The 17463-nt window shown below is 35.3% G+C and overlaps 1 protein-coding gene across 1 annotated transcript in view; it reads left to right on the top strand.

Annotated features, from left to right (window-relative positions):
• Window positions 1-379: 379 nt before the first annotated feature.
• The window catches only part of LOC149277627 (inactive heparanase-2), a 95555-nt gene continuing 78471 nt past the window's right edge, over window positions 380-17463 (top strand). The window contains exons 1-3 of the mRNA XM_089502675.1: window positions 380-507; window positions 3979-4136; window positions 11068-11229. Of these exons, the coding sequence (XP_089358801.1) occupies window positions 380-507; window positions 3979-4136; window positions 11068-11229 (448 nt within the window). The remainder of the gene's footprint in view (window positions 508-3978; window positions 4137-11067; window positions 11230-17463) is intronic.

The following is a 17463-nucleotide window of genomic DNA, read 5'->3' on the forward strand; positions in this document are numbered from 1 at the left end:
AGCTGTGGAAGTCCATGTGTCTGCAGCAGGAATCTCTTAAATGGGCGGTGCTGGTTACTGGGACTTTTGGCTGAAGTTGCTTAAAGGCTGGTCAGGGGCGTGGGTTTCCCCTCCAGCAGCACCAAAACATAGCAAAAAGGGGTCTCTCTGACAAGCACTTGAGATAAGGACAATTAGTTAAAGCAGAGTGCCTCCACTCCTGGTCTGAAGAAGGTAGCTGTGATCAAAGCCACTCTGTAGAATGTCCCCATCACCTTCCTGCCTCACCCCCCAACATGTTCTTCTACTGGTCACATTCTTTCTGATATTAGTGTCCAGCTGCACATGTTCCTACCAACCTGCCCAGGGGAAAGTGTTTCCAGTACCCAGGACCTCAAGCATGAAGGGAAGAACATTGGTTCTGCTTGATGTGAACACCAAGACCCCAATAAGGACTGTAAGTGAAAACTTCCTCTCTGTTCAGTTGGACCCCTCTATCATCCATGATGGCTGGCTGGACTTTTTAAGGTAAGACCACAGAATATTATAGTGGAGAGATCATCTAATGATTTAACATGAAATGTATACTGCTTTTGAAACAATTTCTCAAGGTTTATAAACCATGTTCTAATGGAGCAGAGAACTGGTTTGCATTAAGATGCACATGTTTGCAATGTAAAAAGCATTTCAGAAATTTATCAGTTATGACTTAAAAAACATAGTGCTTACACATAACCAACAATTAGAAGCCCCTTTTAAAATTATTTTCCTTAGCCTCTTGACTGCATAATTATTTGAAGCTTATGTGCACTGTTTAAATGTTTACAGTGCACTTGATAAGGAAACTCATATATTCTTTTAAAAATATATATTTCTTCTCCACAGACTCTTGCAATTCCAAATACAGACTACTTCCTAGATCTACAAATAAATATTACAAGCCAAAAATCTTCCCCAATGCAGAAAATATGTGATCTGTAAAACAATCCTAAACCTCTTTGATCTTAAGACTTGAACTGCTAGATAGAATAATGCAACTCAAAGATGTGATTGAAGGAAGAAAACATGCAAGCCTCTAATCAGAGCTAGCTCCATAACATACCATACTCATTTTAACCTCTTAACAGCCAGAGGGCCGGGTAAATACTTTGCAAATACCCCCCCCCCCCCCCCGCGCGCTTAAAAGAGGAATCATTCGGCATTGGAGATTTTGTTAAAATTAATCACCCTAAATAAGTGAATTTATTATAATTTAGTGCGATTTTGTCATTAATTATTTTATTGAATACATTATTTTTGATTATTTATTAAAAGTTTATTTTTGTTATATTATTAAAAAGCTTATTAAAACCCTAGCAGAAAAAATAAAATGCAAAATAAAACAAGCAATATTTTTTCTTACTTAAATAGAAATGCTGCTTTGCTATTAAAAAATGTCCTCTAATAAGATAATGATATAATGATAATAATAATAATGATTATTATTATTGTTGTAGGATAAGTCACCAAATATGTGAGTGATCCATCCATTTGACTCATGATGTCAGATGAATCCAGCATGTAATTATTATTATAGATTCATTACCGATAAATAGCACTGTCAGTGGCTGTTTTCAATGTGTTTCATATGTCCCTTACACTGAAAGGGTCAACAATGTGTGGCCTTAGATCTCCCTGATTGACCTAAGTAGTTATAGTGGTAATTATATAAAGATATCCAGTTATGTGTTCAAGTTACTTACCATTGTAAAATCAGAGGTACCAAATAAGTATAAGATTTTTCCATAAATAGCATGCAATTTTAACAAAAATCTTATTTTTAAGAGCTAGCTCTAAATACATTATTACAGATTATTTGCATTCACCATATAATCTATAACACATCTAGATTTGACTGAATAATCCTACTAGGTATAGATGTTCAAACAAATTAATTATGATGAAAAAAAATTGTAGGTTTAAAACACATTTAAGTACATTTAGGATTTTACTGACTAATCAAGTAGGGTAGCAGGTAGATTTCTTTGTATCAGATTTCATAATTCTACTAACTATAGCAAGGTGAGTTTTTTAATTGACAGAAAGGTCATCCAAAGGTTTCTAGTTTCTAGATGTGCTCTCCTTCCTTTGTGGTGATTTAAATATGATTTGTCTTTTTTGTAAATATATTACTTTTAATAAAAGTGGATACTGTTGTAATAGAAACAAAGAATAATTGAATTTGGGGTCAGATAAGAACAATTTTGGCCCATGTTGTCTGCCCATTTTCCTGATGTAAAGACTCATTGGTGTTTTCTTAGATTCAGGATAGCTTTCCCATGCTTAAAATCCCTCACTGTATTAACATCTACCACTTCTGATGGGAGGCTGTTTCATTTATGTACCACTCTATCTGTAAAGTAACACTTCCCTACATTACATCTAAATAATCATATACTTTGTCTCCATTTCAAGATTCAACCTACTTTAAATAAACTATAAAATATTTTCTTCTAATTGCTTATGTTTTAAAAATATTAGACCAGCTGTTTAACTAGGGAACACGCTACTGCATCAATTGTGGCATTTCAGAAAAAATACTTTTAGGAATCAGTATAGATGAGATACTGGGTAGAAGAACAGAGATCAGGGATATTTTTGCTTCTGACTTTTCTCCATAATTCCAAACGTCATCAGTAAATTTTATTATTGGCCCATTAGTCTCAAAAACTAAGCACATTAAAATATACTTAAAATTTATTATTTGTCAACGTTTGCTGACATCTGGGTCAATACCCTCTGCAATGAACCCTTGTATTTAGGTATACATATGGATGCTGGATCTTGATGAGGCAGGGACTTAGCATGCCAGGCATAAAATAGCAACCAGATTAAATACACATCAGATAGCATTTAACTGAGCTGGTATGATAAATTATCTCCCTACTAGTCTCTCCCGATTGGAGAAGACTTTTTTTTAACTCTAACATTTTGAAAAAAGGGAATCTCTTCCCCATACCTCACCTGAAGTTAAAATACCCATACAATTTAATCTATGGAAAGACATATCCTACATTAGCAGTTCACTCCATCAAGCATTTCCTCTCTCCAATGTGGGGTGGCACTCTCATATAAGAAGATTAAGAAGCTGCCTATAGCCCCCATTTGGTCTAAGGGGATCCAGGATAAAAAGGGATACCCAAACAGTCAACATGAGTTTACTCAGATTGCTGATAGTTATATGGCTGTAATGTAGTTCTCTTTAAACATATTGATCATTATAAATATTGTATTATTTAGTGTATGGATAATTTCTCAGCCCCATGAGCTAAATATGGGCTTCACATTTGTTTTGCTTAGGAGCCCAAAGAACATTGTGTTTCCAGTGTACATAAGCAACCTGCATACATTCTATAGAGAGTTTTCACGCAAATTATTCCATATAGTCATTCAAAAGCACACAGAACTCTTTCTGGGCTGTTGCCCTTACATATATGGTTTTTTTTTATACCTGGTGCAGTTGTATTTGTTCCATGACTGATGTGATGTGAATATATATATATATATATATATATATATATATATATATATACACACACACACACACACACCTAAACCGTCTAACCTGAAAAGTGTACCACCTAAGCCCAGATAAAAAGCATTACGTTTAAATAAACAGGCTTTTCAGGCTATCTGAAAGGCCCATGAAAGTATAAGAAACCTATGTCAGCCCAACTGTTAGTTAAGGGTAATAGGAGTCGCAGTCCACAAGACTAAGCGCCTGTCCTTAGTCATGTAGCAGTAAATTCAGCTGCTCGGGACTGCAATTCACATAAATCTCAGGCAGCCTTGTTATGATGTTGATATTGCCTTGATTTAAGTTCTGGTTGCCAAATATGGCATCATGCCCTGGCGATGGTAAGTACAGGTATATTGCATGTTTTGGATCTGCACCTATATGTGCTGTGTTATAAATGTATTCCGGATCATAGAAAAGATTGTTCATTTGTGTCTTTCCAGTTCCAAAAGGCTGATAACTTTGGCCCGTGGGCTGTCCCCTGCTTTCCTGAGATTTGGGGGGAAAAGGACAGATTTCTTACAATTCCAGAACCTCAAGAACCCTGCAAAGAGCAGAGGTGGACCCGGGCCAGATTACTACTTAAAGAATTATGAAGACGGTAAGGACTTTATTCCTGCACCAGTTACAGTCTCATAGCCCTGCCAATTCTAGATGCCACAGTGTTTGGGCAGTGGCCAGCAGAGCATGACGAGAGTTGTAGTCCACTGGCAGTGGTAGCCTATCCCTGTATTTACTGGCATGTGACATTGCAACTCCCATCCCCATCACGCCCAGGAAACTCCCGTATGGTTTGTTGTCTTAATGAAAGATTTTGTAGAACTACAATGTAATGTATCCTGCTTATCTACATAAATGCATTAAAACGATTCACATTATTGCATCTAGAGACTTAACACTTTATTAACCAAAGCATCAGAGACAAACTGTAAATCACTTGCACTTTCTGCTCAGTAGATTTACCATGTGTTGAATTCTTCCCTGGCAATAAACAGGTTAATATGCACCAACATACTCAGACACCTCCACTGGAACATTATGGTCTTACAAAACTAAAAGTGCCCAGAAAGAAGTTACCCAAATGTTTATGGCACTGAAAAAAAAATGTTGCAAAAAGCTGCAAATATCCAAAATATCTCAAACATTTCATCAAACAAAACAGACAAACAGACCCCCAACCATTTTATGTAATTGCTTTAAATACAGTCTGCACACATTCCAGTCTGTGTTACTAGTGGGCAGGCTCTGGTTCATATATAACTACAACTACATTCCTTACAAACCTTAAAAATCCCACAATAAACCCAAAATCACTTTGCAATATATGTAGAATATAAAGATTTATTAATTTACTTTACATCACTGTTAAGCCATACCTTCTAGACAGACACTCCACCTTACATAAAACAGCCACTTCTCCCTATACACCCCTTTCCCTGCTTTATCACCCTACATATTAACCCCTTCAGCACGTAGTTACAATGTCTTTCCCAACATTTATTCATATATATATATATATATATAAAAAATTTCCTGGGGAAATTATTGGTAAATTACAGTCCTGACACAAGTTTCTATATGTCTGTTGCAATTATATTAAAGCATTGACATTTGTGTAGAAATATTTACACATAATTATGTTGTAACTTGTAAAGGCACAATAGGGTTCTTTTTCCATTGATTTTTTTTTATGTTGGCATTGATATACATGTAGTGGAGTTGCTAGATATGTCTTAAATGTGTCAGCTAATATGGCCAGCCTTTTCAACAAAATCACATTTATTTCCAAAAAGGTAATGAGATGCACAATTGGATTTTTTTCATTGATTAATAGTTTGTTTTTCTAATGTAGGTATTGAGTGTAGATATTTCAGATGAAACGATGATCTAATTTATCCCTGCTAAAAGGACATAGCCTTTTATGTTGCCTATTATATAGTTATTGTAGCTTATGTAACAACATTTTAATAAAATCATACTTTTTTCGTGGAAAATAATGACAGATGCACAATGGGATTTTTTTCTCATTGATTTAATTATAATTTTTGATGTTGGTATTGAGATAAGTGTATATGCAGTGGAGATGTTTCATATGAAACAATGATCTAATTCATCTCAGCTAATAGGACATAGCCCTTTATGTTATAGAAGTCTGCGTTGAGATGAGTCCAGATCTTTGTATGAGATGTATTATCTCTGCATTGCAGCCCCTGGCTATGCAGTTCTCCACAGACCTTGTTAGCAAGGCTCTGAAGTTTTCATCACCTAAATGTGGAACAGAGCTTCTGCCACTGCCTGTGGGAGAGCAAGGGGAGGGCACATGTGGTGTGTATTTAGGAATCTGTATAAATCAAAAAAGGTGTGGTACGGGCTATTTCCTGCTCCACAACTATGGAATTATTGTTTACTACAAAAATCCCCTTAAATTTATTGCAGGTGTCCTCAAGGTATAATTCCAACCACAAATTATATGTCCACGCTTCCATTCTTTTCTGAGGGGCCTTACTGAAATTAATCTTTTCATTCAAACTGTTGAGGGCCCATGCGTTCACTTTTAGCAGATAAATCAGAAAAGATCTGGTGTTGTAAGTATGGGTTAGCCTCTGAGCTTGTATAGCTCACCTCTAATCATTCATAAAGGACAGCGAGTCTGAATGTGGAAATACAATGACCTCCCTGATCAACTGTACACTTTTTAATTAAGAGCTATTATAAATAAAGTCAGATAAATCCCCTTGGAATTCGGTTCGCATACAAACTTCTAGGGTTGTACTTCACTTGTAAAGTTTATTTGATTTATGGAACACTAAACTCTTATTAAAATAGTTTCTTTATGGAACATGCTAGTGTCAGTATAAAACTTTATTTTTTTCTCTGTTAAGTTTTATGTTGTACAAGTTAAATAACATGTGCTGGTTGCTAGGGCTTCTGATGTCTTGATGTATAGTTGGAGCCCAATTCTTCAGGGCACATTGATGGGGTTGTATAAAACCTTCACTGTTCCCGTGCAAATGAGTTGGGATCCCTTGTATAACAGATAGAATGAACATTTTTACAAGGAGTGGTACATACACAACCTAGAATGTGTAGTATCTACATTCTGACACGTCAAAAGGAATCTCAACCATGCCATGTGAGTGGCAGTTTCCTATTGCAGATTGCTTTCTTGTTATATTTTGCTTCATTTTAGCTTTACATATATACACACTACACATATAGACTTTTCTAAAACATGAAATATTTTAATATGAAGGTCACGTGGCTAGAATAGATGCGCAGTAACTCCTACAATTTCTCAGACAGTGGGGTAAGGTACAAAAAGGGATTCTGGTGGCCATTCTAATGTTTGGTTGCTATGTTGACATGGTACCTCACTTATCAATGCCTGTTTCTTCTATAGTTGGGTCCATCAGATATTACATGTCAGCAAACTCAGTGGAGTGGAGCCCCATGCTAGATTGTAAGCTTGCGAGCCGGGCTCTCTCCACCAAATGTATCGGTTTGTCTTAGTCTGTCAATTCTTGTCTTGTCATATCCCTTGAATTTATGTATTGTATTAAGCGCTGCGTAAACTGTTGGCGCTATATAAATAAACGATAATAATAATAATAATAATGCATAAACTCACTTGGCTGTTAAAGCATCATTTCACTGAACTTTTCCAGTGTTTGAGTCATGATGTCTAATGAGGAGTTCGAGCCTACATGCAATGATCTCCTTTCACTCATGGGTTCCAAACACTGGGTCAGTGAAGGCACCAGGATATGTGTCATTCTCTGTGCCACTATGGTGTGACTGATGAGCAACAAGGGATAACATCTGTGTTAGAGATGCACATATCTCCTGCTCACTCTGCTAGATTCAAGGGACAGATATCCTAAAGCTGTCCATATGTAAATACTTCTGCCATGAGGATTATATAACATGATGTTTAAAACTGATAAAAACATTTAAAATATCTTAACATTTACTTTAATTTTTAATTTAGCTTTCTTTATTAAAAATTAACTCTTTTTTAATTTTTTTAAAAAGCTGTTTGAAATTCATTTAGAACTCCTATTTCTAAATTGTTTACAACATAAACTAGTTTTGTATCTCTGTTACAAAGCAAGTCATTCTGCATGTAAATAGAGCACAATTTACTTAGATTTTCCCACATATTTTCTCAATTTTGTAACTTAAAACTAGACACGCCGGGAGGATATTCTATGCGAGTTCAGACATTCTGTAAAATGAGGGTCTGTGGTTCACTTTTTGATGCTGGTTATTAAACCCTTAACACAATTATTGCGTAAGATCCCATACATATACATCACATGTAATATCTCTTACACAAGTGGTTTACTCAAACAAGTCAATGTTCAAGCATAGTACATAATATCAGATACATCTCATGGCAGAATTTATCAACTCCATTCGGCACTACAGGGGCCTGCAATTTAGAAAGACCCTGGAGCACAGGCAAGGTTAATTAAAATGCCCACATCTCAACATTCCTTGCATTAGAGCTCAGTATTTTAATTTTCTTCTTTTGGGAGACTGTCCCTTTGATGTCTCTCTCCATGTTTTTGTTGTCTAGAACATCACACCACCCCAAAAAATATATCAATACTAAAACCTAGGATTGTGGGTCCTAATAATACATTTTATAAATTGTTGGCACTGGATACTAATTCATGCACCCCAAGATTTTGTGGTGGAATAAAATGAGTTTGCACAGTTTTATACGTTTAAATTAGTATGGTAGTTTCCATATGAATTTTATTAATTTGAAGATCTCAAAAGCAATTTTATTCAAAGGCAAAATTCAAAAATATTCTAGATGGCACTCATTTTAAATCAATTAAGGATATTGTAGAGGTATAAATACCATTGTAACTGCTGTGAACATTACTTTTTTCAGTTTTTACTTATATTACTGTCACTCTGCTTGCCAAGACCTTCATTTTTTTATTTTTTTTTTTTGGATGTCACCCCCAGACATTGGGAGATAACCAGAAAGTAACTCCTCCTGATTAATGGACTATTCATGTGAGAATGTTATCTAAAAATATGATATTTGATTTAAAAAAAAAAAGCCACTCTTTGCTATAGGAAAAACTTTGCAGAACTTCTAAGTATCACTCTTTGATGTCTCTGGCACCCCAGCCTGTTTAATGTCCAGAGATGCTGATGGCAGGACGGGCACTCCTGGGCTCAATCCTGAACCTAGGGAAAGACCTGGGAATGTACACCCCGAGTGATGTGCACTCATGTACACCAGCATCAAAACAACTTGATTTCCCTTAACGCTATCAAACAAAATAGTATTATGTTGTAAATAATAACAACTTTCGACAATTACAAGTAGCTGTTGAAGCAGAGATCTCTCGTCATTTACTATTCATTTTTCGGAATTCAGTTTTTTCATGGAATACAGAGTTTTTGCTTGAAAGTGGCCTGAACATATTATCAGGAGATTTTCTAATTCCAGAGCCTCAGGCCTAATTACATCCTGAAATATCAGGGCAAAAATCAGCTTTAACTGCTACTCAAATGAAAATGGAAATATGTTTTATATAAAGTGTCAGATCCTGTAAATGCAAAAGTTAGATCAGATACATTGTAACCATCTGTAATGTGTTGTTTTTTACTACATTGTAACTGAAGTTAAAATCAATATGTAAGTCCGTCAAGTTCAACCTTCCATGCATACTTCTGCAGATCTAGAAGAAGAAAACTAAATAAATTAATAAAACACAGCATGTAATGGTGTATTTTAAAATTTGAAGTTATTTTCTCATTGCTGTCTCTTTTTTTTTTTTTTTTTTTTTTTTTTTACCTCCAGTCATCTCACAATATCTATTAACAAGAGGAAATTAGAGGAGAAAAAAATATTTTTACCGGTCTCTTGGAAATTATGCTCAATGTTTAAATATTGTTAATAACTGTATTAAAGGTGCTGCAAAAATGAATAATGAAATAAAATTGAATGAATATGAATAGATATACAAGTGGATCCCACGTTGAGATATTATGTAGAAAATGGTTTTGTTAAAAAATAAAAAGATCCATTACTATGACACTACGAACACCTTTTATTTTATCTATATTAAAAAGAAAAAATCCCTAGGCACTAAAGCCAGTCATTATTCTTGATTTAAAAACCCTTATTTAAATACATGTGAGTCATTGCATTATTGCAGCTAGCCAGCTAACAGACCTTTCCACGATATCTACACAGAGTAACCATACATAGTACTTTAGCACTAGAAATCATGCTACTGAATTCAATATACCTTCATGCACAAAGAAACCATTGTGGGGTGGACACAGATCAACAACATCATCCCAGCCCCCCAAATTCTGATAGACTCACCACATCACACAGAAGCAAATGTTATATTGTGAGTTATGTATAAAAAGCAAAGTTTAGTGGTGCTATCACCATAGGAACCTAACAGACGTGCCATTGTGAGTTACAATGTAAAGCAAGACTTGGTGTTTTTGAGCCCAATAAAATGGCATTTTTCTGACATTCCAATATTATTTATAATTTATTATTTATAATATTATTTATAATAAGTGGCACTGCAGTTACCAACACAATAATCTGCCAGGTGTAGAAGGTTGGCGCACCTGTCATTAATTCTGTTGGATTTTAGTGTAAGAAATGTGACAAAAGTGCGGGATTGCGATGCCATTATATAGCATCCCCATTGTGCCTTTATATTTTAAAAGAGTGAAGCAGTGGTCTAATTCATGACCAAACCTCCCCCATTAACTAGGAATGCTTATAAAAATGCAACCTGCGGTGCAGCTATGAGCTTAACACAGTCCTGCAGTTTGCATTTCCTGTAAGTCGCCAGTCCCGAGGCCTTCACAAATAGCCTCAAACCACTCTGATGATCAACAACTGCCCAGTCCCCTTCTTACTTGGCCTCAACAACCCATAAGCAGGGGTTGGGTAGAGATCATCAAACAAGTCTGGGCACTGGGCCTAGGCAGGGGAATACGGGTCGCTATTCCTGCCAGCATCCCAATTATTTGACCTGAAACCCACTTGTAGTCCAGGCACACGAAGTTTAATGATCCTTGTAGATGTCAGAAGCGTTTTCCAAGGGATGTGCTTTAATCAGGGGAATGAGGAACAGTACAAGCGGTTTTATGTAGCGCTAATATTAAACCTTTAATAGTCTATCACAGGGGATGTATTGGAGTGATGATGGCAACAAAGTAATTCTAATAACTGCTCTTACTACTTCTTACTTTCCAGGAAGTAACAATATTTAGAATTAATTTACCTGTATTCAAGAAATGATTTTAGCTTTATTTATACCCACGAGAAAAAAACCACTTTGATGCAAAGATTTCATTAGATGAGTAGAGTATAAGGAGTCATGTTGAGACTGTGAGACCCTGAGAGCCTGCTCATGTACCCTTAGACCCTAAGGTTGGTATAAATCTGTGAAACTAAAAGGTAGACATTTAAAATGTTCAAAAGTCTGCAGACTAACACTTTTTTTCTATTTCTTCTTTGTGTCTTTGTACAGATATTGTTCGTAGTGACATTTCTCTTGACAAACAAAAAGGATGCAATATAGCCCAACACCCCGATACCATGTTGGAACTACAAAGAGAGAAGGCTGCTCAGATGCACCTGGTTTTACTGAAAGAACAGTTCTCAAACACCTATAGCAACCTGACATTAACAGGTAAAGACTCAATGCCATTTGAGACCAGGGATAGGCAAATGCTGCTATGCTGAACATTTAGTAGAGGGGGGTGAACTGGTTGTGAACTAAACCTTGGCCTAGCTTACCAAGCCTGCGCATGAGCAGTGTGGGATTTGAGCCTGGATACGTAGGATATAGGAGCATGAGGCATTATTAGCTTTGAATAAGAGTAGTCCATAGGACTTTGGGAAATGGTTGCTTATCTCTGTTTCAAACGTTATTCTCCTTTTATACAAGTATTATATTCTGAAGTTGTAAACTCTAGCTCTATCTATCTATCTATCTATCTATCTATCTATCTATTTATCTATCTATTCTCAACTAGAAAGATATTTTTAATGCCCAGAATTATATAACAATACAGGGATAACATAACACTCTCACAACATGAACACTAAAGCTCTTGGTTTTAAAATGAGTCACTTGTTATGTCAGCTATATAGAGCCCAAATTGCCTTTTGGTCCTGAGGACCATGCTTTGGATCATACAATAAATATTTGTGTCAATGGTCACCATCAGCAATGCAGCTCAACACATGCCAATGAAATATGTAAAATATTTTAAAATAACACTAAAAAATCAACTTCCAAAACTCCTTTCCAAATGAGTTGAATTTGACACACATCAGGATCATGCAGCAAATGTTATGTCTAGCTGAAGGGAAAATTTAAACTATGACAGCATCATTAGGTATCAGGGATCAAATATCTTCGATTTATATACAGCATCTGGAAATAACCAGTGTCTCTCCGGTAGTTGTTATATTATTAATTGGCCGGTTGAGCATCATGAGAACTGAATCGCCTAGGATGTCTATTTATATAGACATGTGTTTCATAAGTACAATAGAACATTTTTACTAAAAAAACATTACTTTAAGTAATGTTTTAGATGAACGCGATGAGGGATCAATGAATGGACACTTGATCGTACTATAGTGTCACCTCATTGCCCCTATTGACTTTATTTCTGTAACAAGGACAATTTGCTGTAATATCATGGCTACAACAAAAACATACTGTAGCTAGTGTATTTTATGAAAATTGTGCCCATCTCCTATCAGGAGAAGGATGGCACCTTCTGCTTAGGGCCCACTTGGCTCTACTTGACCCTACCCCCCTGTAACTGACACATGCACAGACCATATGCCCAACATTTCAGGTCTTCAAATCAGGACATGTGTTATGGTGTGTGGACCAACCACAGAAGTGGGCATGACTAGTTAGCAGGGGGTCAGATGGGGCTACCTGCCCTGCTTACATAATAGCCACATTAGAGACAAAGTGGAAGCTTGAATAGTGGTCTGTGCTGCTTCCACCACCCTTGCCCCAACCAGCCCATGCTTCCCACTGCCCACAAAAGTAGGATAGTGGGGCAGCTACCTGGGTCAGTGGGACCATGCCGAAAAACTGCTTGAAATATTTGGACTGACTTGGCAGCTAGCCTGTCCCTGTCTCCCAGGTTGCTAAAGATTGCTTACAAATGTGCAATTCCTCTGTGTAAGTATTATCACAAAGATATTAACGAGGGGCCACTTCAACATGTGTCATTCAGCTTAAAAGAAAACCATAGTTCATATTATATATATTATTTTATTTTTTTATTAATAATGTTAGTTTAATAATGAGCATCAAACACAATCTGCAATGAGACAGTTCCTGATAAAATCACTCATTAAGGTGGACAGGCTAACCTTTGTCTACACTGCACCTCTAACCTCATATTTGTTTCTCATTTTAATCTGTGCTATTGGAACATGAACTGAAGTATCCAGTGATCTCATAATAAAACATGACATTTGATATTTTATGTAACATAGTGTTGATTTTTTCCCATAGTCCTATCATATAAAGTATACTTTTACCAGTTCTTAAATAGACCATTTTGCCTCATGCCTTTACTCATCTTGTAAAATGTCTATTAAGACAAATCTGGAGGTATTTCTTGATTTGACGTTCCTTTGTTTTTCTTTTCCTACACGTGCACTCTGTATGAACCCGGTATATAGTGATGCATAAAGGCAGACAGACGGGGCTGCACTCTGTTCATGATAGTGTTGTTTGAATTAGCAGGTGAACGTACAGTTATGGGGTGAAATGTCTCTGATGTGGATCATTTCTGAAACATATATTAGGAACTAATGGCTGCAAGAGAGAAAAGCATAATAGGTTTCTCAAGAACTCGAATGAATGATTATCCCTCTTAAAATGCACATGCTTGTCTGTGTGATTACTTTACAAGAGGTTACATTTCTTAAAATAGTACACTCCATTTTTACCCTATGTACACCAATGGTAATACATTCATGACATTTTATCACAATAGTATTTATCAAACTTTGTTATTTCACTGAGCATACAGTTTTACATCATCTCTAAATGAGCTCACAATTAGATTCAATATTTAATATGCCACATACATTCTCAAACAAAAATGCTATCCATCAAGGCGCAGAAATGTTCATATCTTTGTCTAAAAGGTGGAAATAATTATAGCACACATATTTAGAACAATAACCAAGTCAATTTGCTAGTAAAGTTAGGTTCAATAATGAACTAAAACACCATTGTTTTTAAAACTTTCATAAGACACATGTTTGTACTGAGAATACAAATTAATGTTTGGCCAGGGGTGGCCCAATTCTCATGAAGGAATTGGGCCACCCCTGTAGACAAATAGCTGGATAGCTACCTTTTGGCTATTTTGATTCTAGATCGATCCTTGGGCCAAATTGGGGGATAGAAACACTAGTCTTATCTATATAGAAAAATTTGAGAAGTATATTCAGAATATGGAACACAGTTCACCAATTTAAAATTACTTTTTTAGAATGACTGCTAGGCAATTAAAAATAAACACAAGTTTAGATAACTATATTTAATGTCATTATTATATACAAGTAATTCTGCATTTTATTGAAATTAGTTACATTCCTCCTGTGATTTTACTGTCAGTTCAAGTCTAAAATATTTATGTCTACAATTATCGCAACATTGTTTATTTCTGATTAAATAAATTGTTTTAGTAATAATCAGTTATACTTGTGGAACATTAAGCAATGCAAAATTGCATGTTTTATTTTGGATTTGTATCAGTATGTAGTCTATTAAGACTATGTCTTGTGGAGTTTCACTGTTTTTGGGTTAATAAACAAATAAACCCCCGTTCAGTCTACTAGAGATAGCCATGGTTCCTTAGCTTTACAACAGTGCGGATGTTTGGATCCAGAGGTAGCTGGCTTGATATACAAAAAATATTTTATCATTTTATCTAGTTTTTAAATCAGTTGGTTTGTCAATGATATCTATCTATCTATCTATCTATCTATCTAAGAAAATATTATTTTATTTAGAAATTAAAAAAAACATCATTTAATGTGTTGAATTTCTAAAGGCTCTTAGGTCTTCATATTTCTCCAGACATTTTCAATCGCCAACATTTTGCCTGTTAGATTAAGGGCTGCCTACAAATAATAGTCTACATCTTTGAAAGCCCGCAGACCCGTAGTTTCCATAAATACATTCTCTTTACACAGTAAAGTTGTGGCCTGTAGCAATAACGTCTTCAAAGGTGGGGTAAACTTTGTTCAAATGTTTGGCCAATGTTGCGGAGAAGAGATATAACAAGCTTCAGAATGTCTTCTTTACTTATTATTACATTTGTTTACAGGGGAGGTCAGAATGTTGGGTTCCAGCTGTTTTTCTTTTAAGGGGGGGATACTTTACGTTGTATGCCAGGACTCAAAATATTTTCAAGCTAGCTAATGACACTTTGATCCTGTAGCAGGACAGTTTGGAAACATTGACAATAAGTTTACATTTTCATTATGTCATTAAATATTATAGTGTACCAGACAAGCATAACAAAACCCAGCCAACTTTTCTAAATATTATGTTTTTATGTCTGATTTATAGGTTGCTGATGAGAATAAATCTGTCAGCAAAGGGGTCTTTATTTAACATTAAAATGTCTAATAATATTTGTTCTTTTAAAACTAATTATTCAACCATGTTCCATATAAGTCATTTTTTTGATTAAAATATTTGTGTTACTCGTCATAAAAATATGTCTGATTATAAATACTGCGCTGTATTCTAGAAAGTTATCAGCTTGTGAACGTATCTGAAAAAACATCCATTGGTTTCTCTGTCCAAAACATCACTATATGACATAGTCTGGAGAATAACAAGTCGTATAATGGAAAGGTTCTGACACATACAAACCTCTGTAAAGGCAGTCTGGACATGTCAGCGAGTGATAATGATTGGATACTTAGAAGCAGGGTGTTTTTAGATGTAATTGTCTGTCTTCACATTCTGCCTTGTATATACACGGACAGATAAGAGGATCACAAGAGGCACTGTCATGTTATTAGACACATTAAACATGTAGATGCATTCCTGCATACCGAAAAGGGAGCTCCAGTTACTGTTGGTGATCTATAGTCAAACTTTCAGGGGTTTGTATAATAATATTTCAATCAGATGGAAGTGATGCAAACATCTCATGCATGTATGTGTATGTGTTTTGGTTCTGTTGGAGAATTATTAAGTGACTTGTTACTGTACAAAATATCAAGGGAGTGGGCTTTCCAACCGTTGGGAATGAGAATATGTCCTGCTTCAGCTTGCTGTTGGGTACCCCTAAAAAGTATGCAGAGGCCCTAGCCTAAAGTACATGCATGTAACGTTATGATGCACATGTCATATCACATGGAGCTGTAATTTGTCCCGAGTCAACAGAGAAGATTTCTGGGATGAGGTGCTCCACCAGTAAGCAGGGTCACTCTAACATGACTGGAACCAGAACCCCCAGGCTCCTGTGCCTTTAACAAGCCACTTGGAACAACAACCGACCCAATTTTGTTCATGAAATAAAATAATAGCTTCATACTTCAAAGTTGTAGAGCATTGACTGAGGTCAGTCCCAGGAGGGGTGCTATCGTGGGGTAGTAGGTAGGCTTCTTCTAGAAAGCCATCAAAAGATTTAACTCCAGGCCCAAAAATCACTTAATCCAGAGATGCCAGCAAGACACAGCATGCGAGCATTGTATGAGTAACTGAACAACATGAACAAAATCTTTCATTCTTTTTGATTCATAATTCCCATAGCTTTAGATATTTTATATAGACAAATATTATTTTTATGACTTAACAAAAAATAAATAAAATACAGACAGAAACTGAATGGCAACAGAAACAAATATATATCAAGGATGGAGCATGTTATGAGTTTCTGTTATCTGGAGTACCTTCCCAAATCATAGTGTGTGATTTTATAAATATATATATGGTATAAATATATAAAATCACACACTATGATTTGGGAAGGTACTCCAGATAACAGAGGTATATATATATATATATATATATATATATATATATATATATATATATATATTTTATTTTATTTTTTTTTAATATATTTTTTTTCCGGTCAACAACATATCTTAAATGTAATTAAATTAGTGTTGATTACATATGAACTCAAAGACTGTTTGATTTCCAGATGTCAGTGAAAGTGCTTGATCCAAGTCCTGGCCTTTTCCAATATTTTCCAGGTTAATTAATTTAGCATACATTTGTACTTTTCCTTTCTTTATTTTAAATGTCAGGTTTATCAACGTCTTTCCAGTGGAACATAATTTTCTTTTCTTTAATAGTAATATTTAATAATTTAATAGTATATTTCTGCAGCAGCTGTTAACTTGATGTGCCCTTAGTTACAATGTAGTCAACAAATATATCTAATACTGTATATGTACAATACTAGTGGTTTGTGAAATGAGATTTTCTTGTATTGTTCGAGCATTTTTTAAGGTTATAATTAATGAACCTTATTAACATTTCCATACTGCGGACACGTAAGGGGAAATTATAATTCCTAACCTGCCCGCTGGGAAATCATATTATTCCATATAATATTTACCATTTACCTTTTTATATTTTGTCTCTTTTTTTCGTTATGTCAGTTATTTTTTTTTTTACATATTATTCTTAATGTATAATTATTTTGAACCTTGGACAGAAAAAGTCTAAACTGCAAACTACGCCATGTGTAGCTATTTCTGGTTTCCAATATGTATTTAAAGAGTGATGTAATTGTAAAATGTGAAAATGTAGTAAGTATAGTTGTCAGCAATTAAGTTCAGGGAACAGTTACCTTCATAGCTCCTTAACATAAATAAATTCATGGGCGTTCGCAGGTGGAGG

The sequence above is a fragment of the Sceloporus occidentalis genome, unplaced genomic scaffold (genome assembly GCF_023333645.1).
Source record: "Sceloporus occidentalis isolate IW3139 unplaced genomic scaffold, rSceOcc1.0.p SCAF_208, whole genome shotgun sequence".
NCBI classification, from domain to species: Eukaryota; Metazoa; Chordata; class Lepidosauria; order Squamata; family Phrynosomatidae; genus Sceloporus; species Sceloporus occidentalis.